The sequence below is a fragment of the Corvus hawaiiensis genome, chromosome 3, assembly GCF_020740725.1.
Source record: "Corvus hawaiiensis isolate bCorHaw1 chromosome 3, bCorHaw1.pri.cur, whole genome shotgun sequence".
Lineage (NCBI taxonomy): Eukaryota > Metazoa > Chordata > Aves > Passeriformes > Corvidae > Corvus > Corvus hawaiiensis.
In genome coordinates, this window is record NC_063215.1 from 19,230,808 (window position 1) to 19,252,083 (window position 21,276).

The window sequence follows — 21,276 nt, forward strand, 5'->3', positions numbered from 1 at the left end:
TATTGCTGTATTATAGTATGTGCAGCTTGTGCCTGTGAGTGCCAGTGTAGTTGTAGGTCTGGCTGGGTTTCCAGTGTAAAAACCTGTATTTTAAAGGCTTTAGGTTTTAGATTTCTTTCTTATTCAAACCCGGTTTTATTTTCCTCATGAAGGAATGTGTTATAAACACACGTTCTTACATACATGTTTTTCAGTACTAATAGAATGTCTTAGAATAATATACTAATAGAATACTAACAGAATGGACACACATGCACGTAAGTGCATACTTAAGTGTGTATATATATATGTGCATACATATGATACACATACATAAACAGACACACATGCACACACGTCTCAGACAAAAACACATTAAGAAACAGAGGTATTAAAGTCTGTAAGAAGTATATAACTTGTCCACACAGTAATTCTAATGGCTGTCACTTTTAAGACTTTTCTTAATCAAAAACTAACAAAAACTTGAAGAATGGTAGTGGGATCTTAGATTGACAATGAAAGATATATGAATATGACTAAATACACTTTTAGTGAAATAACCTAAAATATGTGTACCTCCTTCACAAAAAGTCAGAAATTTAACCATTTTGTTTTGCTCCTGAGCAGCTGGTTTACAGCAAATTCTCTGAGTGAGTACAGAGACAACCAGAAGAGGTAACAAAATGGAAGATGAAAAAGAATTTAGAAAATAAATTAACATGAAGTCACAGATCAAAAAACAGACTTGATCAGGGCAACCATCTCAAGTATTACTTTTTCTGTGTTACTTTTCAAATCTCACTAACACCACTAGGTAACATATGATGATATTGGTTCTTTGGCTTTCTGCAACCTATACTACCAGTTTTTTACTCCTTCTCTTTATGTTATAGCAGGAATATCTGACTGCATTTTGAAATCATCTGTACTATGGTATGCTGCTATTTTTTTCAGCCACAGAGGCATGAAAACTGGAATATTATGACTGAATGTGAAAATTTAATTTGGAGATATCAACTGTGATTAAAAGACAGTTCCCCATTCAGATTGGTTATGCTCCAATTCACAACAGGGTATGATGCATGAAATCAAGAAAGAAGAAAGAACAACAGAGAGAGTAGTCTCTAAAACTGCTGTTATAAAAAACTATCTATAGATGTCCTCAGTGATTTCAAAAAAGTGTGAATAAAACTTACGAAAATATGAATTAAATACAAAGCTCTTAGTCTACATCTAAATTCCTGTACCTTTAATTTCCTACTGCCTGGTTTTCAGCTCTGGCAGCCACCTCAGCTATAGCAAACACAAGGTTCTAGGACTTAGATGGAATTTAAGATTTGTGAATGCATACTGTAGGTAGTTATCTAATTCCATAAACATACTATTGTAGATCAGCTTTGGAGAACTTTGGAAAAGGGGAATGGAGATTTTATAGGATGGCTCTTCATCTGTGTCTTAAGCATGAAAAAAAAAAGTCTCAGAAAAATGGTAGTTAATAATATTAAATGGTTTTCTGAAGGACACTATTTGTAGCATCAGTTGCACAAAAATGTAATTTTCCAGTAAAACAATAATCTTTGTAGGTGTTTTGGTTGCAAAGAGAAGTGTGAATACTGTAACATAAGGTGCTGATAGCCAGAAAGCAAAACAGAGGAATAGAAACTTAGGTATTTAAAATCTTGTAGTGCTAAAGCCAGTCCATTCATTGGAGGAAGCTGAAACATGCTTTCTGAAGGTTTGGGAATGGCAGTGCTGGTGGTGGTTCTAGTAAGGTTCTAGTGATATTCACTAGTAGATTTCAAACCCTTTTATAGCTTAGGAATCCTGCTTGTGAGCATCTCACAGTCTTTGTTAGCTTCTCAAATATTACTATATCTCACACAGTGAAATGGCTACATGCACCACGGTGCTTGAATGAAGCATTTATAATTACCTAAAATTTCAGAGGATATCTAGTAACCTACACAGAGATACTGGTTTGCCCCAGGTAGTACTTGGAAACTCTGGGTTAGACTCTGGGGAAAAAATCCTGGCCTCATGAGTCAGTGGGGTTTTGTTTGACCTCGATGGAAAGGGCTTTTCATTTCCAAGTCCCAGTCTGATGCTATATTGGAATTGTCCTCAACTTGATGTTTATAAGTGTTGATCATTTCCAGCCCTGTTTCATTATGCTCATAGCAGAATAAGAAATTAAAAAGCGAGCAAAGGAGAGAATGTTCTGGGTAAGATCTAATACAGAGTGAAGATATAACTACAATGGCTCGCCTGCATCTCAGTTTCTAGAATTGCTGTCGTACAACTTTATTTGTAAGACAGAGCAGAGGACTGTATAGATCTCTGCATGCCATATATATGAGGAAAGCTTGTAGCAGACTAATAGATGTCTTGAAATGGGAATCACCAAAACCATTCATCAAAAACAATCTGATGCTCTTAGTTGCCTCACTTGCTGCTGGATTCCCCATTTAGTGTGTTTATTTATCCTAGGCTTCTACCATTTCTCACGTAACAGCTCTCTGATCTGAGAACTGAATTTGTAGCTTGTAAAAATGTGAAGTGATAGGTGTGACACAAGATAAGTTTTGAACACAGGCAGAAGTGCAGTGTTATTCTAGGGCTCTGATTTCACCTCTAGGATAACTTCTGAATCTAGTGGCTGTCAAAAATTTGTGATGTTTTTCTGATCTGCAGTTTCCATTCTTTTGAGAATGCACAATTAATAAGAAAAAAAAAAAGTATGTAATTCCATGACTTGCTATGAAGATACAATTCCTGCCTTTGTTTCTGCTAATCATCAATTTTTTTCCCTTCCGTTTTGGGAAACATATTTGTTTTACTGTATCTTTTGCAACTCATTTTCGCCATAGTGTTTTTGTTCTTATATGTCTTCAAGTAATTCTAATATCATAGAACCATAGAATGGTTTTGATTGGAGGACACCTTGAAGATGATTTAGTTCCAGCTTCCCTGCTGTGAGCAGGGACATATTTCACTAGACCAGGTTGCTCAAAGCCCCATCCACTCTGTCCTTGAACACTCCCAGCGATGGGGCAGCCACAACTTCTGTGGGTAACCTGTTCCAGCGCCTCACTACCCTCATAGTGAGGAATTTCATCCTAATAACCAATCTAAATTTACCCTCTTTCAGTTTAAAGCTATTCCCTCTTGTCCTGTCACTACATGCCCTTGTAAAAAGTCCCTCTCCAAGTCTCTTGTAGCCCCTTTAGGCACTGGAAGGTGCTTTACAGTCTCCCTGGAGCTGCCTTTTCTCCAGGCTGAACAACCCCAGCTCTCTCAGCCTGTATTCATAGGAGGGGTTCTCCAGACCTCTGATCATCTTCATGGCCCTCTGGATTTCCTCCAACTGATCCATGTACTTGTTTTGGGGACCCCAGAGCTGAATGTGCTCAGGCTTTAATGTTTGTATTTACTCAATCTCCATCTAGAGTTTTGCTTTTTTGGGGCTTTCTTCTCTGTTTGCATGAAAGCAGTTGGATGTTTTCAAGTAATGTATTTCTGGGGTATACATTCCCTACCTTTACTCATTGGTGCTAGGGAGTTGTTAGGCTAAATATTCCTGCTGGGCTTTGAAAACGTGAGTGTACATGCACATGTAATTACTTGTATTGCTTGTAGTGTTATAGTGCATATGGACTGCAATCACAATCCAGAACTTTATTTTGCCAAATGCTGTACTAACATATGCCCTGCCCAGAAGACTTACAGTATAAACAGATAAATATGTTTCAGTTTTTACGTCAGTGGGACATGACATGAGCTCAAGGTTCTGCATATTATATTTCATTATAGGCCAGTGTGATCTAATATACAGAGCAAGCATGCATGACTTTCAGCACATTTATGTGGTCTATCTTTTTATTTTATTGGGTAGAGACATTTTCGGATATTTTAACTCTTTCATTTGTACATCTATATGTATATATATTTACAACATCTGAGTTTGCATGCTAGTTTTAGTTCTCTGTGTATATAGTACAGGTATGTGATATCTGCATCATGTATCAACTCTTTAGGATGTACAGCTCAGAGGAATAATTTTGCGTTATAACTTTATAATATGTGGTGGTTAATTATTTTGATAAATCTTTGAACAATTTTGACCTTTTTTTATTCTGAAGGTCTTCTGCAGACACGCCAACCTTTGGTTTATGCAAAAAGTGGTCAAAAATTTATAAAATCACAAAAATTAGAAGCACTAAGCCTTTTTGCTGTTACAAATTTTATAAAGGCAGATTCCCATCCTGTTGCTGGCACTGTTCCTTTCCCATAGGTGGTAAGAACAGCCAGAACTTTGGACATCCTGTTTCAATGTCTTTGGGAGCCAGAATGTTTTTTCTGCATAAATGGCTTTCTTTGCATTTGCCAAGAAACATTCTCTCACCCAGACAGCATAATAACTATATTAAAAGTATATTGTCTCCTCAGAAATGCTGCCTCAGATCCTACATTTTATGTTAAGGATTTAACATGAAATTTGGGAAGAAAAGAAGCCTGGGAAGCGGGGAAGCATCTGCACTTTACAACTCTGTCTTTGTCCTGCATCAGATCAACTCTTTCAGAGTGTATGTAAAATAATGCACAGACGTACTTCCATAAATCTTCTTAGCTTTATCTGTTACCCAAGGATGAAAGGGACCTCTTTTTATGCAGAATTCTCTTCAGTTCTTTCACCTAGTTGTCAAAACAAAACCTAATGATGCAGTTTCCTATCTTTACAACATGAATCAAGGAGATAAAATCTTTACACCATTGGTCCTGCGTGGCTGGTGGTATAATAGGAGAGTATGTCACAAAACTGACATTAAGGATGCAGAGATGTAATTTTGAAAGTCTTAGTTTTCATTCTTTCATGCTCATAGCATACAAACATGAACAGAGTTAATCAGATTCTTTCTTACTGTTATTTGAGTAACTGTATTAACTTAAGTCAGAAGGCAAAGTTTTAACTGAAGGCAGAATACAGATTGTTCTACCAATTTGGTCTTGTTTGACCGCTTTGAATTATTTAACAACAGTTCTTTCTAGATCTTGAAGCCACTACAGACAGCATAAGAATCTGAAGCAGGAAATCTCTTTTGCACCTTGTTAAGAATAAATGTGCTTTTGCATTTGCTTCAAAAAAAATCCGTACTTATAATAGTAGAATTTACAGGTGCTCTGATGTCAGAGTGACAGCAAGAAATGAAAGATAATTGAAAAATATAACAAATATATATTAATAAAAATCACTTCCTGGCTGTCTTTTCATTCCAGGAGTTAAAGGGCACTCTTTATGCCAGCTTAATTGCATTCTAAAACTCTTGCAATCACTGAAATTGCTAACTGTGCTGGTAATAACAGGCCTACTTTAATGTAGCACTTTTTCAGGTGTTGTATGGGCCACTGGGTCACTGTGCAATAGTTATCACTACACTTGTTGTCATCTCTGTCCTAGGAAAATATCTGGGGTTTACTGTATGTTACGCTACAAAATCCTGTTCATTTGGGCTATGTTTCTTCTTTCTTTTTTTTCCTTAGGTTTTTTTTTCTTTTACCCCAGAAACTGCTATAAACAAGTTTTGAGCAGAAAATTACCAATGAATATTCATTATTCTTGTGGTCTCTTTTTAATGTTTTGAGTATTGTGTTGTATAGTTTTAGTGTTAAAAGTATTCAAGTTATTGAACAACTGAAGTAGGTGCTCTTATTTTGTGCAACAACTGCAATAATCTGTGATCCTGTGTAATTTATGCTAATTATGTTAGAAGGGCCATGATTGATATTTTGCTTGCCTGTCTTATTAATTTATCAGTTAATTGTTGCATTTCTAATAGCTGTAAGCTATTTATAACTTACACTTTGAAAAGCATTACGGCCTGCACACTAATAGCAACAAACACTTCTGATACCATGTAGTTCTGAAATAGTACCCTCACCACTGCTGTGATTAGGCAAAACCTAAAAACAGAAATAAGCTTTCATTGTTGTGGAGTAGTAAAGGGTGAAGAAGGGATGCTAGTCTGTTCACTTAATAGTGTCAACAATTAGCTAGCTTTAACAGACTAGGAGATTTTTTTTTAACTATCCTGTTTTCAGTGTGCAGACTGATCGTTTACTAAACTGCAAGGCCTACATGGTTTTCTTTTAGAATTAAAAAGAAGATATAATTAATAAATGTGTCCTTTTCTTGATCTGAAATACTTGTCTTTTGTGTGGTACATATCCACTACAGTTAGCTTATGTTTAATTGTGTTTAATCAAAACCTTAAACACCAGTCCCATCTTTTTAATAATGCTCATTTCATGTGATGCTTTGGTCTATTTTGTTCAAAAATGCTTATAAGTGTCTTCAATAATTGTCACTCTGATTCAGTGCCAGTGAAAATACTACTGTTTTCTACACTGGAAGCAACACTGGATCAACAAACGTTAACGTGTATATGAGTTGCAGTGTATTTTTGAGTTTGGGGTACTAGAAATGAGATTTTAAAATCTGGTGTCTGTTACAACGGGGATTACTGTAACACGCATATATCAAACCAGGAGTCCCATGGAAAAGAAGTATATATGGACAGATTCGTGGTAGATGTTTCAGAGATGTTTATTTCTCCAGCCACATGGCCGGGGCTCAGCTCAGGAACTCCGCAGTCACGGGACCCGAGGGTCCTTGGCCACACCGGGGAACACAAACCAACCAATGGGGAACGAGGCTGACCAGGGGCAGGGAAACCCCGTGCCTGTCCCCTCAGGGCCCCTCTCCCAGGGCTCCATGGCAGGGGGGAGGGACCCCAACATCTCACCCATTTTATTTTAATAAAAGGAGAACGAAAACAACTGGATAAACATAACAAGAACAGTTTCAAGACAAAACAAGCCACCCTCCTGAGTCTTTAAATGTCCAAACAGATTCTGTGGAACATCTTAGGGCTGACAGAAGGGAGACAGAACTCTCCGGGCATGCTTTGTGGGGAAACTGAGGCAGGAGAGGGTTTAATTTCTTCCCTCCCCCTTTTCATCCCCCCCTTGGCATCGGAGAGGAATTGTAGGGAAATGGAATTGTATAGGGAAGCCATGGGGTGAAAAGCGGATTAGGAATAAACTGGGGATAGGGTAAACTTAGGAAGGGGTTCATACTGGGTATGGGGTAAAAGGGGGAAGTAGGCTGTGGGTAGGGAAGTTGCTGGGATGGATATTGTTTATAATTTTGTGCGTAACGGCTGCCTTTGACTGGAATACCTCCAGGCCCAGTAACATTCGCTGCTTGAAAACCCTTCTTTCCTTGCACTATATCAAATTGTACAACTTCCCCATCTCCTACACTTTGCAGGTAATTTTTAGGGTTATTCCTTTTAATGGCAGTTCTATGGATGAATAGATCTTCCCCTGTATCATCTCGTGTTATAAATCCATAGTTGTTTTTTACATTGTACCATTTCACAGTTCCTGTGATTTTTGTTGCTATAACTCTTCCTATCACGTGCTTGCGTGTTTGTCGTGGCTGCTGGTCCCGCGTGGCCGCTGCCTCGCCGACTCCGACGTCTCGGCCAGGCCCCCGCGTTGCAGCTGCTCCGCGCTCTCTGAGTGGCGCTGCTCCGGCGCGTGTCTGGGCTCTGCGCGGCCCCACGTTGCCATCACCACTGGCTCCGTGCCCTGTGAGCGGTTCCGCTCCACAAACTCCACGCTGCTTTGAGAGCGGCCCCGTTCCGGCTCGGCGCTGTGCTGCGCGGCTTCTCGTGTCGCTGTGGAAACCGCCGCTTCTCCCTCCACAGGGCTCTCCGAGCCGGTCGCTCAGAGCGGCGTGCCACGCCAATGCCCGGTTCCTGGCTGCTCGTGGCCCATGACACCCGCAGCGCCTGCAGCATCACTCCCTCACTCGCGGCTGCGTGGCCGGGGACCCCGAGACAGGGATGGGGTCCTCAATAAGGCGCGCGCTCCTGAGGGGGCCGGGCGCATCCAGTGAAGGCACCTCTGCCGGCACGGCTGCAGTCGTGCTCCTGGGATGGCGGCCACACAGGCTCGGCCGTGGGATAAGTAGGATCTTCTGCTTTAGGGGAAATGGAACCATACAAATGCTCCTCAAGAGCTTCCCTGATTGTAAGGTATGCACAGAAAGCTTCTCTTTGATCCCATACTTTATCCCATATCTCGTCCCAGAAACACCCCTCACAAGATGCAGGAGGTTCGATATCAAAAAGTAAGTCTCGAGAAATATAGGAGAACCTTTTGAAAAGCCAGATGAAAAAATGTTCTAGATCTCCCGGTTGCATTACTTTTTTGTTTTGTTGTTCAAGGATTCCTTTTACTTCTAGATACATTTTTTTCTGTGGCTCAGAGAGCCCCATTTCCCACGATTCTTCCATAGTCCAGGGAGAATATCCAAACCAAGATGAGAAGAGAGAGGTCTAGAGCGGTTTTTACTCATGAATCTTCCTCAGGGATCGGTGTCTTGCCCACATTCCACCACCAGTTGTTGCAGCGGGGATTACTGCAACACGCATATATCAAACCAGGAGTCCCGTGGAAAAGAAGTATATATGGACAGATTCATGGTAGATGTTTCAGAGATGTTTATTTCTCCAGCCACGTGGCCGGGGCTCAGCTCAGGAACTCTGTAGTCACGGGACCCCAGGGTCCTTGGCCACCCCGGGGAACACAAACCAACCAATGGGGAATGAGGCTGACCAGGGGCAGGGAAACCCCATGTCTCCCCCCCAGGGCCCCTCTCCCAGGGCTCCATGGCAGGGGGGAGGGACCCCAACAGGTGTCGTAGATTTTTAAGAACCCAAATTGTATATGTGTATGTTGCGGCATACTTGCTAATATCGATTTGTGGAGGTGGTGACAGGCTTATACAAAAGCTTGTTGTGGGCATTTTATTTCATACGTGTCTGTGTATGCTTCTCAGAAACAATACATGATGCACTAAATATGTTTAAATTGCTTGTTCTATTTTCTCCTTGGATTCAGAAAAATATGTATTTTTATACATTCCTTGTTTAAAGGGTGAATAGGTCAAAGATAAACCAACAGTCTCCTCAATTCATTACAGACTTAGATAATGTAGGTAAGTTTTGGGGGGTGAAACCTAACCCAATTAAAAGAAAAAATCACAAGATGCACAAAAACCCATCCAATTTTTACTTCAAAAACCCTAATCCCTTGTTGAGGTGCGCAGGCAGGGTGAGCCTGTGGCAGAATTGGAAGTGAAATTTGCCAAGCAAAGTAGGAAAGTTGAAGCCTTTCCTTTTCCTTCTCATTTTCCGTAATGATCTTTTGGTTTACAGCTTTTAAGAGCTGTAACTGTTACAACTCTGCTTCTGGCTGAACTGTGGGAACAAGTCAGTGACTTTATGTTTCTGCAGAACTGTGTGCTTTTTTCCAAGCAGTTTGCCAGACACAGACAGCTCTGGGAGGTTGTTCCCCATCAAAGGGCCTCTAGGCCTGACCTGAATGTGGGTGATTCAAGGCAACAAAGAGGTTGAAACACAGCATGATCGTGATTACAGTCATTAGGACATTCAAAGATAAAGCTAAAACTCTAAAGTCTTTGACCTGAATTTCAGTGAATGTACTTCGGCTTTTTGTTGTCTGGTCTTATTTCTGCATATGGTGGTAGGCAGTACACCGCATGCTCCTCAGTAGTGGTGCAGGTCCCATATTTGGCTTGTTCTTTATTCTCTTAGGATTTTAATAATAATTCAAAGATGTGTAGTGCTAATACATTGAATGAGAGTTACAGAAAAAACTCTTACAGCCCTTCCTTGGTAGGTACCTTTCAGCTAATAAAACAGGTGCTTAGACAAACATACATGCAAAATGTTTGACAAATAGAAATATGGAAACCTTCATTAGGTGGCTGTGCCCAAAAGACTGTTGTATATACTTTTAAGATGTATATTAAGTAAAAGTGTTTCTTGGATTTGGTGCTTGTCCAGAACATAGGCTTCCATAAATTAGTCTTTGATATTAAATCCTAGGAGTTAAATGTAAACCTGACTTTTGGAGCATATTATACCTCAGGACTTCCACATAGACAGTGCAAGTAAAAGTTACAGATGTTTGCCAAGGGTGGAACTAGACAGTTTTATAGAGATGGTACACACCTGCCTTGCATGCCTTCCCTAAGCTAGTGGGTTTTAAGCCTAACAGTGGAAGTGTAGAATATTTTGTGTTACTTTTGAGCTGCGTGTCTGTGAAATTTAACTCTTTGTATTTTGGTAAGTCTTATTGGCTTCCTGATTTCTAAAAATTAAACATTTTAATGCATTTTTTCTTTTAAAGCACTCTTCTTACCAATTTTCTTCCATAATATCATGAAAAATCTAGGTCTGCCATGAGCTAAATTATTTTTCTGCATTTGTTTCTGTACAAAATGTAACAAATTGCCACACTTCAAATTTAGAATTGGAAAAATAATCTTTCTGATGCCTTATATCTGTCATTTTTCAACACACTGTGTTTAGGAATGGGATTTTTAGAGGAAAATGAATCATGCTGGATTCAACACCTTGAAGAGAAGCGAGGCTGCTGCTGATTCCTGTCCCTGAGTTCAGCCTGGAGCAAGGCTGAAGATTCATTTACAGCAAGCACGTGTACACAAAGCACATGTGTGCACTGCATGTGCATATACATAAATACGTCCATGCATGGCTGCTCACACAGATTCCAGACAGACACTCAGAGAACTCGTGTGAACACAAACATCCTGCACACAGCCACACACCCACCCAGAAGGAGCAAGAAGACACATCTTTTGTATCATTCTAAATGCAGCTAAGACTATTGGATAGAAAATACAATAATGCCTTGATTTTTATAGATGTAACTCCATGCTAACGGAATTTCTAGAATAAATTCAGTGAATTTGGTGCAAATTTCGTTCAGAATCACCAACAATACAGAAAATAATCTTCAAGAAGTTCCTAAACATTTAAGTTTCTTATCCTCCCAACTTGAAAGTAGCATAGATATGCTTCTTCTATTCATGACAAGGAAATTACAGTTCTTTTAAGTCCAAATTATTTCTTTGTACTTTTTTTTTTCTTATTCTTACTATACATTTTGTATTCAGCTTTAATCTGTGCTGCTTCTGAGTGCTTTGCTGACTGCACTGGAGAAATATGTAGACCTGTTTTTTCTTCTGTTTTATTTAATTTCTTATTAGAAGGCCTTTGAATCAGAGACTGCTTCCTTTCAATGTCTGCATCCAATGCAAGGAAATGTGAGTTCTTGTATAAGCCTATCTGTATAACCAAAATATGTGTTATAACAGGAACTTTGAAACCTTTAAAACAGTTTTTTTTTTCTTTTCATGTGAAAAATACATGCCTCTCCAGTCAGAAATGCTTATAAATAGGAGGTAAAAATGAACATGACTAACTATAAAGCTCCTGAGACTTCAGTATTGCAAGGTCCTGATAGCATGTGCTGACACTCACCACCCTGACCCTTCAAAGATCAAGTGGCCAGATGCAGGACCAACCTCAAGGACTGGTTAAAGGTTGGTGAAATTAGAGTTGCTCAGTTGTGTGGGCATATTCTGGACGTCTTCTTCCCAGTGGAAATTCTGGTTCATGTCCCAAAGCCTATTCACTGACCTTACTCACGAAGTATCTTTATGGAGCCAGACTGATGAATGGTTATCTTTGCTCCTAATAAAGAAGTGCTATTCAGTGCTATTTCTTCTTACCTCTAATTTCCATACTACTCTCTCATTCCTCATATCTAAGATAAAAAAGGTAATAAGGGAAAGATGCTCAAATGACCTGTGTGCACTTTGGGTCTTTTCCACTCTAATCTGAGGCCAATGAGAAATACTTGAAAGGGTTCCCTTCTTCCCTCCAGGTTACTTCATTGAATCCCAGATGTATTTCCCCCCAAAAAATATGGTGATATGTGATGAACTTGTGAGTTTAACCAGAATTCTGCTTATTCTGGCCTGTATTTAAAGATTTGGCTGCAGCCTGCACTGTTCATCTGAAAATGGAAGGGTTGGATTCCCTCTGTGCATTACAGCAGGAGAATGACTCTTACTCAAAGTTTCAGAACAAATCCTGAGGATATATTCTCCTATTGTTCTGCAAGAAGGACTCTCCTTGATATGAATAAAAGCTTTGTATGTTCTTCACAAGTGGGAGAGGGCAAAGGAGTAATTTATATTCTAGTCATTAATTTGCCCACGTGCCTATTTGCTCGCTTTGTATTATGTACCCTCAACTTGTAACTTTTATCTTTATCTTTGCCAAGTTCCCCCTGGAACTCTGCTCTGGTTGTATGCTGGTATTTTCCTAAGGGGAAGATTCAAATACAGTAGTTCTTTTATAAAGTTTGCCTTTTCCTGAAAAGGGTGCTCTGAAATATTTGAACTAAATTTCAGATGTCCATCTGAAGGCACCTGGGTTTGTCAGGGAAAGGCTCTGAAAGGAGACAAAATTTGCTTTCTTTTTTGCCTAACTTTTCCTTAAACACTCCAGTAGCTTGTTAGAGTAACTTTCTATCCTGCAGTTTTGTGTCTCTTTTGTCTTGTAGATCTTAAAATAAGCAACAAGTACATTAAATATATTTGGGAGAGCCATACAGGTTTTCTGTCAAAATCAAGATCTTGAATTTTACTTGGCTCTGTTAATAACAGTAATAGATGACATTAAATAAAGAGGATTGAAATATTAAGAACTGATTCTAAAGAACTGACTATGCAAATACAGTCATAATGAGACACAAGCGTACTGTCAAAAACTTTGTTAGAATTGAGCTAAGTGCTATCAACTGCTCTCCCTTCATCCACAAGTACACACATTTATCTGAGAACACAATTAATTTACAAAACTGTGATCAGTAAAGCATAAGTTAAGGTTCAGATATTGTTATTGGTTCAGGTTTGGTCTGCTTAGGGGAGAGGAAGTCCTGCTGAAGCAGATAGTGTTATACAACAGAGATAGTTGGGGCCCATGGAAATAATTGATAAATGTCCCATTTACCAGAGAGTTTAAACAGTGTCTCACAAAACATATCCAGTTTATAAAAATGTATTCAGATTACCAGGAGTCATGCTTGAGAAGTATCATTACTAGAAAATTAATTTCTTTTGGAATACAGAGACATGCTGGAAAAAAGGTTATGTTAGAATTTCGATATGCCTATTATTTTCTGAGGAGAGCAGTAGAAGGTCAGTTTGCAGGTTTTTTTTAGGAAGACTGCACAAAGTACTTATATAGTATGGGATACACTGCTTACATAAGCTATTCATCATTTTCCAGGTCATATTTCTTTGATTATGGATATAGGAGCATTTTAAGTGTGGGAAATACATGTGACATATGTGTGACATATTTTGTTTCATTCCTGAGATACTAGATTGAAAAAAATTCTTTGAATCCTTTCATTTTGACTTTCACATGGAAGAAATAACATTTTCTTTATGTTATAAAAAGAGATGCTGAGCAAACTTCGGCTATAAAAATAATAAAGAAATCTTACCTGCAGAAATTTGAATCTTGCATCATAGGGGCTGAAAATCTGCATTCACTGAATAACTTGAGTCATATGGAGATAAATTTTAAACTGCAATCTTTTAATATAATAAACTCATTACATTTTATGGTAATTACAATATTTTTCTCCAAACATTTTAGTTTTATCACATTATGAGTATGTCTAATATTACTGATTAGGGAAAAGCAAGATTTCTAATAAGCAACGTTCTTGGTTGACAATAACAATTATGCATATTCTAGTATTTAACAGTTCTTACCATAGAATTTTTGAGGTCACAGATGATCATCTACTGAATCACAGGATCACAGAATGGGTCAGATTGGAAGGGACCACAGTGGATCATCTGGTCCAACCTCCCTTCTCAAGCCGGGTCATCCTAGAGCACATGCCACAAGATTGTGTCCAGATGGTTCTTGAATATCTTCAGTGAGGAAGACTCCACACCCTCTCTGGGCAATCTGTTCCCATGCTCAGTCACCTGCGCAGTAAAGAAGTTCTTCCTCATGTTCAGGTAGAACTTTCTGTGCATCAGTTTCTGTCTGTTGCCTCTTGTCCTACTGCTTGGCACCACCGAGCAGAGCCTGGAAACATTGTCTGACATCTCCCTTCAGATACTGACAGACATTCACGAGGTCCCCTGTCAGTCGTCTCTTCTTGAGGCAGAACAGGCCCAGCTCCCTCTGCCTTCCTGTGTAAGAGAGATGCTCCAGTCCCTTCATCATTTTTGTTGCCCCTCTCTGGACACACTCCAGGAGCTCCATGTCCATCTTGTCCTGAGGAGCCCAGAACTTTCTACAGTATAGACAGTGAATGCTCTGCCTCAGTAAACCCTGGACATCTTTTGATAGTGTTTGAGAATCCAGTTTTTGGGTTTGAAGAAATACAAGTAAGGAAAAAATTAGGGAATAAGATTCTGGAAGTCCAGATCTAAGGCCTTTAGCTCTTTTGTGGCTTTCTAGACTTCTGTTATATCATGGCTAGAGAGAAACCCTAATAGTTCACTAAGAAAGTGTTGGCTGACCCGGAAATTTAGGAACTTGGGACTGAACCTTGCAGTCACCATGCCTCTAGCTAGAAATTCAGATACCCTGAGAATTTTAACTCAAAGGATCATTTTCAGGACTACCTGCCCTCAAGGGAAGAAAATGCTGAACTGCTTCTTCGCAAGGGAGCAAAGATTGCAATTTGTCCTGGAAAGGAGCCTAAAGCTCTTGGTCACTCACAGCTGGCAGTCCTAAGAAAGTCCATATGGTAGATATGTGAATGTATCTAGACATTGGGAGAGCAGTGCTGGGTGTGAAACTTTTAGGAGCTCAGGTAACTAACTCTATTGTGAGACTCAAAGCCTTAAATCTGTACACTTTAAAAACCTGAAGACTCCGACAGGGTATGCAGCAAGCCAACAGATAAGGTTCTGTTGAAAACTTTCCCTCTGTTCTTAGAAGTTCCTGATGGTATCTGAGTAATTCAGAGGTTTTCTGGGAAATTAATAAAGCCTTAAAGGTTGTGCAGCTACGAATCACATTTTGCCCTTCAGCTGCAGCAGCGCAGAAGTTGCTCGTGCGCATCTGGTTGTCCAGATCCTCTTCACTGTTACTGCCTTGCAGATCTTGATCTTCTGTCTCTCAAGCATGGCCCACATGTATTGTTCATACGTAAAGGAGCTTGGAATCAGCATGTTCTTCAGATGGATCAAATCTGCCAAATGACACAGGCCAGTGTGTGTAATTGGCCTGTCTCCACCATAGTTTATCACTCCATTAATTTCTCTATTATCTGCATATTTCAGTAGCATATAATCTTCCAGAGTACTGGTGAAGATACTGAATATTGTAGGGCTAAAATGTATACCTGCAGGATTATATTAGACAGACCCTTATTGAGTATATATTTTTCAATTTTTGCAATTAGTTTTGTATAAAAATAATCTTTATACAAAATAATTTTTCTGGAAAAATATTTTAATAAAAAATAATTTTTTTCTGGAGAAATATTTCCTAACTGTTATAAATATGCTGATCTTATGAAGCACTTATTTTATTGCCTGACTGCTCAGTAAGAGAAAGCAAAATGTTTCAAAGGTGTCTACGGATATGATATCCTGACATAGCTACCTTTACTGACAAATTTTAAAGTATCCTCAAAGAGCAGTATCAAGTGGTTTTGATTACATATTTTCCATGATGAAGTGTTGACTGGTGCTAATTATGTCATCATCTTGTATCCCATATTGCTTTTGTATGACATTACTAAGGGTCAGCATCAGGAAAATTAACTTAGTGAGACACACCATCCTCTCCACAATTAGTAAAGGTTAATTTTTAAAGTTCCAAGTAAAATTTTTTCAGAATATTTTTTTCGGTTCTCCCTCATTCCCCAAGTATTCCAGGCTTGTTTCTTAACAACAGCTATGTATTGAAGACCTGTTAGGCTATGTTTATTTTGGGGTAAATGTTGTCTGAGGCTTTGATTTTAAAATGAGAAATAGTAACAAATAGCCCTTTTTTTAAAATGTTCTTGTTGATTACTATTACTACATTTTCAAATAATGATAATCAAATCTCCTTTTATTAATGAATTCCTCTTATGACTATGTACCTTTTCTATTTTTAACACTTAATGAAATACTTTCAGCTGCTCCTAATTGTAGTTATTTTATGTTAAAAGATCGTCTTCTTCTCAGTTTGTCTCATTATTATTTCCAGCTTTCAAATACAATTTAAAAGCACCCTGTGTTTGTGTGTGTGTGTGTAGTAGTTACTGGTATAAGATTCTGTACAGTGAGATGTAACAAGTCTTATTGCCTGTGTGCAGGTGACCACACAGACATTTTTATTGATTGTACTCAGAAAATTTGTATTTAATACAGCATCTTGGAGTTTATTTGTTAGAGCACTATAACTATTCAGGTCTTGTTTCTCTAAATATTCAGTAACATGAACACATATAATAGTGGTACAGAGTTCCTAGACCTCTCTCTGCCCAATATCCTAAGGCATATCCAATAATTTGGTTATTTTAAATTCTAACTTAGCGATTTAATTCCTACCTAGACCTCTTTTATCTTTTCCTTCTCAGAACTGAGAATCATAGAATTATAGAATGGCCTGGTTTGAAGGCGACCTTGACTATCATCTAGTTCCAACCTCCCTAGCTTTGCAGGGGAGGTTCCACTAGACCAGGTTGCTCAGAGCTCCATCCAACTTGGTCTTGAACACTGATGGGGGTGGGCATCCACAACTTCTCTGGGCAGTCTCTTCCAGTGTCTCACTACCTTCATGGAACATCTTCCTGATACCTAATCTAAACCTACTCTGAGGCTGAAACCATTCTCCCTTAGCCTGTCACTGCATGCCCTTGTAAAAAGTCCATCTTTCTTGTTGGCTTCGTTCAGGTACTGGAAGGCCGCAGTTAGGTCACCCTGAAGCCTTCTCCAGGCTTAGCAAACCAAATTCTTTCAGCTTTTTCTTGTAGGAGAGGTACTCCACCCTCTAATCAGTTTAGACCTTTCCAGTTTCATTTCTAGAGCTTTTCTTTGAAGCAACATTAAAATTTTCTTCTCTTCCTACTCCTGATGCCTTTCTCTTTACTTTGATATGTAGCATTAGATGCCAGGCTAAGGCTAACTCTAGCCAGCCTGTTCTCCATGTCCACAAGTTCTTTTCTGAAACAGAGACTAAGTACTCTGCAGAGCTGTAATTTAGAGGTCATTAATAAATTAGAACTACTAAGGTGCACTCCTTGTGAGACCAAGGTCCACATTTCCTTTTTCTGCATGTGCAAGTGATGAGGAGTCCCATGTTTGTGTGAGATTGATGGTCTTGGGAGCAGAATTCTGTTCCTGGCCTTGGAAGTGCCAGGGGTGCCACTGAGGGCTGCTATGGTGGGCTGCTCGGTCACTGTACTTTGCAGAATCAATGCACGTTTCAGTAGAATTTCAGGAAATTGCTTACTCCCAGCATCCAACATGTAATACATGGAGGCGTGAAGGTTGAAGTTTTGACATGACAGACAAAGTCCTAAAGATCTGTGAATAAGCATATAAATATCAAGTCAAAGCAAAATTCTATTGACTAAATGTAGGCACCAATTGTCATTTGATGTGTCCTTGAGCATCCAAGACTCACATTGCCATATATGAGAGGGCATCTAGGTCAGAGACAATGGCAAATCAATTTGTGCTTTTCTGGAGAAGCAGCAGACTATGTAGGATACACATCAAAATTTAAAAATATCATTGTGTGCCAGCAGCTTTTAAAATGTTTTTATTTCTTTGACTCGCTTCTGGATCTGGATTGTGTGTATCTTATAGGGGCTTTTCCAGCTTAGTGATTTCTTCTATGATTGTCAGTGTAGTTAAAAGTGTACTACCCTCAGTGCTCTTGAAGTGCTTTGGTTTAGAAAGACAGACAAATCTGGTTTGTAGTTTTTCCCTTATAAATTTACACAGACTTATCACTGGGGCAGCATTTCCAGGCTAAGATCATAATAGTTCTTTCAGCAGTTTTTTCAGTGGTGATAAATGAGGTCAGATAATATTTTTCAAACATTTTAAAAAAACATGCTAGTCCGAAGATCAAGTAACTTCACTTCTGGTCTCCTGTCAAGTCCTTACACATTCAAGAGTTACAGAATAATATGGTGTCCTGTTTTCTTATTAGTAAAAGGAAAAGAGTACCATCATCTAGTAAGTAATTTTTATACTTCAGAGATGCTGTTATGTGCTTTGATATGGCAGATCTAAAAGCTTCTCGAGCTCTCTTAAATGCCTCTCAAGTCATTGGAGCTAAGAAACTAGCCAAGCTATGAACTCAAGATGTAGGATAGCCATCGTGGGCATCTTCCTTCCGAGTTGCTTCCGATATTGTTTGTGTTAAGGTACTGACCAAAGAAAGTTAGGTAATTAAAGGGTTAGCTGCAAGTCACTTGGACCCATTTCCATGTTTTTGCATGAGATATATTACATTCTTACCAGATATCAATCCAAGGGTATTGCTATAAAAGGGGTGATTGATTTTTTTTTCCCTGGGGGAACTAGAGCTCCATGGTTATTTCTGTGCTTCCTGACCTTTACAGTATCATCACTATGTATGAAGCACTGTAGATCCATCTTGCCATCCTGTTCTTCTACAGCCGAAGGAGCTGGTGATACAGATACTGCATATATTTTCCCTGACACAGTCTCTCAATATAGTTCAGTGCAATTTGCTTCTGTTGAACAAAATCCTGAACTCTAGCTAGCCTATGTCGTTTACCTTTTAAAGTCTGATGGCAATTGTACATGTAAAATTAGAAGAAACGATGTGGCCCTACATGAAATACTATAGATCAGTGTTTATGATACTTTCCAAGATCTAATCTGCAGCCTTGCCGCTGTCTGGTAAATATGTAAGATTTCTGTATATTTATTACTGCACAGAAAGCTACACTGGATAGGCAAGTTGTTTGTAAAATGAAGATAAAGATCTAGTCATGTAGCAAGTGAGCACATTCCTGAAACTTGAAAAATGAAACATGTTGGCAAAGATTGTAATGCCATATTAAATAAAATGAAATATTTGAAGGTCTAATAATGAATCTTCATCTCCTTTTCAGTCATTATTCCTTCCTCTCTTTCCCCCTGTAAAGAGTTTGGTTAGAAAATGACCTTTGGTGTGTGACCCCTTGACTTTAGTTTTAAATTGTATAGAAGTCTATTGAATCTTTTTTTGGAATATATGGGAGTCATGAAGGTTTTTTGTTACAAATATCCCCCTGAAGAGAGGAACCAGCACTTAGTTGCACACATTTTGCTATGAAAGCAGGGTGCAGAAACTGGCTGTTTAAAGCAGAAATTACTGCATTTTCTGTTTCTAAGTAAACATGAAGATCCTAAAAATCCCCTGTAAGGAGAACTTTCCCTTACAGGATAAAATGGAATTAAAATAGTGTCAATAAATCGTGTGAGAGACTGTATCAGTCTGTGCATTGATAGTCTGTGCATGCAGGATAAGAACATTGACTGCCTGCTAATCTATTCCCAGATGGAGGTGGATGCAGACGAGAAGCGCCATCGCACACGCTCCAAAGGTGTTCGAGGTATGTCTCTTGCTTCAGTAAATCACTCAAGGCCCTTGCTCAGGGTGACCTTCATCCTCCAGAATCTCTTTGCACGATTCATTCTGACCCTTGCTTTTACACAACCTTTCTGGTAATTTTCTGTAGAAGAGGGGTACTTGAAATAGATGATAAATTTTTATATGTTTTCCATCTCTCTGCAGTTCCCGTGGAACCAGCCATACAAGAGCTGTTCAGGTTAGTGCTCTGAGTGTAAAATGTATCCCCATTAGCAATTTAGAAAATTCATGCCTTTTAATGGGTATAATGCACTTTCAAGTTCATCGGTGGTTTGCTCATGCCCTGCTGCACTGATGAAATTAATTCCCTTGAGACTTGCTAATAAAAAGCATCCCCTCTTTTTTTTTTTCCCTTCAGTTATTTGATTTCTCTTTCTGTCTTGGTTGCCCTCCATTTCTGTAATACCTACTGCCTGCTTGCTTTTAGTATAATCTTTCTACAGCACACCAGCACCTATATAATTAATTCTCTCTTTTGCAGCTGTCCCACGCCTGGCTGTGATGGCAGTGGTCATGTTAGTGGAAAATATGCAAGACACAGAAGGTAATACCTGTAATTTTTCATAATTTAGTGAAGAGATTTAGTAAACAAGTTATCTGGCATGACCTTGATTAACCAAACAATAAAAATTAGCAGTTAGATATTCTAGAAGCTATTCAGAGTCAGGTTTATTTTTTCTTTCTGAATGTCACACAAAATTTAACTCACATTTTGCTGAGGAGACTTGCTCTCATTGTCGATCTTCTCTCAATTTTTGCATACAGTTCTCTTGCTTACATGTTGCAAATTAAAATTTGGTCCCACTTGCATGTTGGCGCTCATGTTGATGTTATTTAATGTGTTTCATAACTGAATGAAAAAGAGCTTCTGAGCATTTTAAGTTCAATGATCAGGTTAGATTCAAAGGTCAAAGCTTAAGACAAATCAACGATAATAAGACTTCAGGGTTCAAATGTTATGCTGTATTATAAATACCTCTACTTCTGTTTCTAGACTATGAAATGTGGAGACATCTCCTTTAAAAAAAATTTCCAGCTGTTATTGTTAATAGTATACAAGGTAGCATATGTTACACATACTGCATGTGCTTCAAATTAATTTAGACCTCAATCTTTACATTTCTGTGTCTGCAAGGTCAATGTTCAATATTGTTGTACATCTGCATAAACACCATTCCTTTCCTGAATCATTTGTCTGTGAATTTTTTGTGCAATATTTTGAAACTGTAACAGCTCTAGCACACATGTATTTTTCTCTCAGTGCTGTGCATTTCATTTGACATATTTTATACAGCAGCCCATTGTAGGAGATAAAATGGCTGATCTTTGGGCCATCTTTTTTCTGAATAGAGGGAAGTGTTCAAACCAGTGTTAAATTATCCTGAAACACTAAAGATTATTTTCATTCTTGATTTTTCAGGTTATAAAGCACTTGTGGTGTTTATAAGAGTACATATTTCACACCAAATCTGATTACTGCATGTAATGGGCATATGGGGTTTATGAATTAAATTGAAATTATACATTTGGGGTTAAGGCATTTATTTGAAATAGGAAAAGGTAGTGAACAGTGCCACTCAGTCCACTTATATTCCTTTTTTTCTTATCACTGAATGAAACTTAGGGACAAGTCCAGAAAACATGTTCAAAATTAGACCAAGAACAGTGATACTAAAATTACTTTGAA

General features: G+C 38.6%; 1 protein-coding gene across 16 annotated transcripts in view; it reads left to right on the forward strand.

Moving 5' to 3' along the window:
- The window catches only part of MYT1L (myelin transcription factor 1 like), a 309,348-nt gene that overhangs the window by 157,081 nt on the left and 130,991 nt on the right, over positions 1–21,276 (forward strand). For all 16 annotated transcript variants that reach the window (XM_048296661.1, XM_048296659.1, XM_048296662.1 and 13 more), the window contains 3 exons: positions 19,497–19,551; positions 19,734–19,767; positions 20,071–20,133. In XM_048296661.1, the coding sequence (XP_048152618.1) occupies positions 19,497–19,551; positions 19,734–19,767; positions 20,071–20,133 (152 nt within the window). Of the gene's footprint in view, positions 1–19,496; positions 19,552–19,733; positions 19,768–20,070; positions 20,134–21,276 lie in introns of those variants that run through there.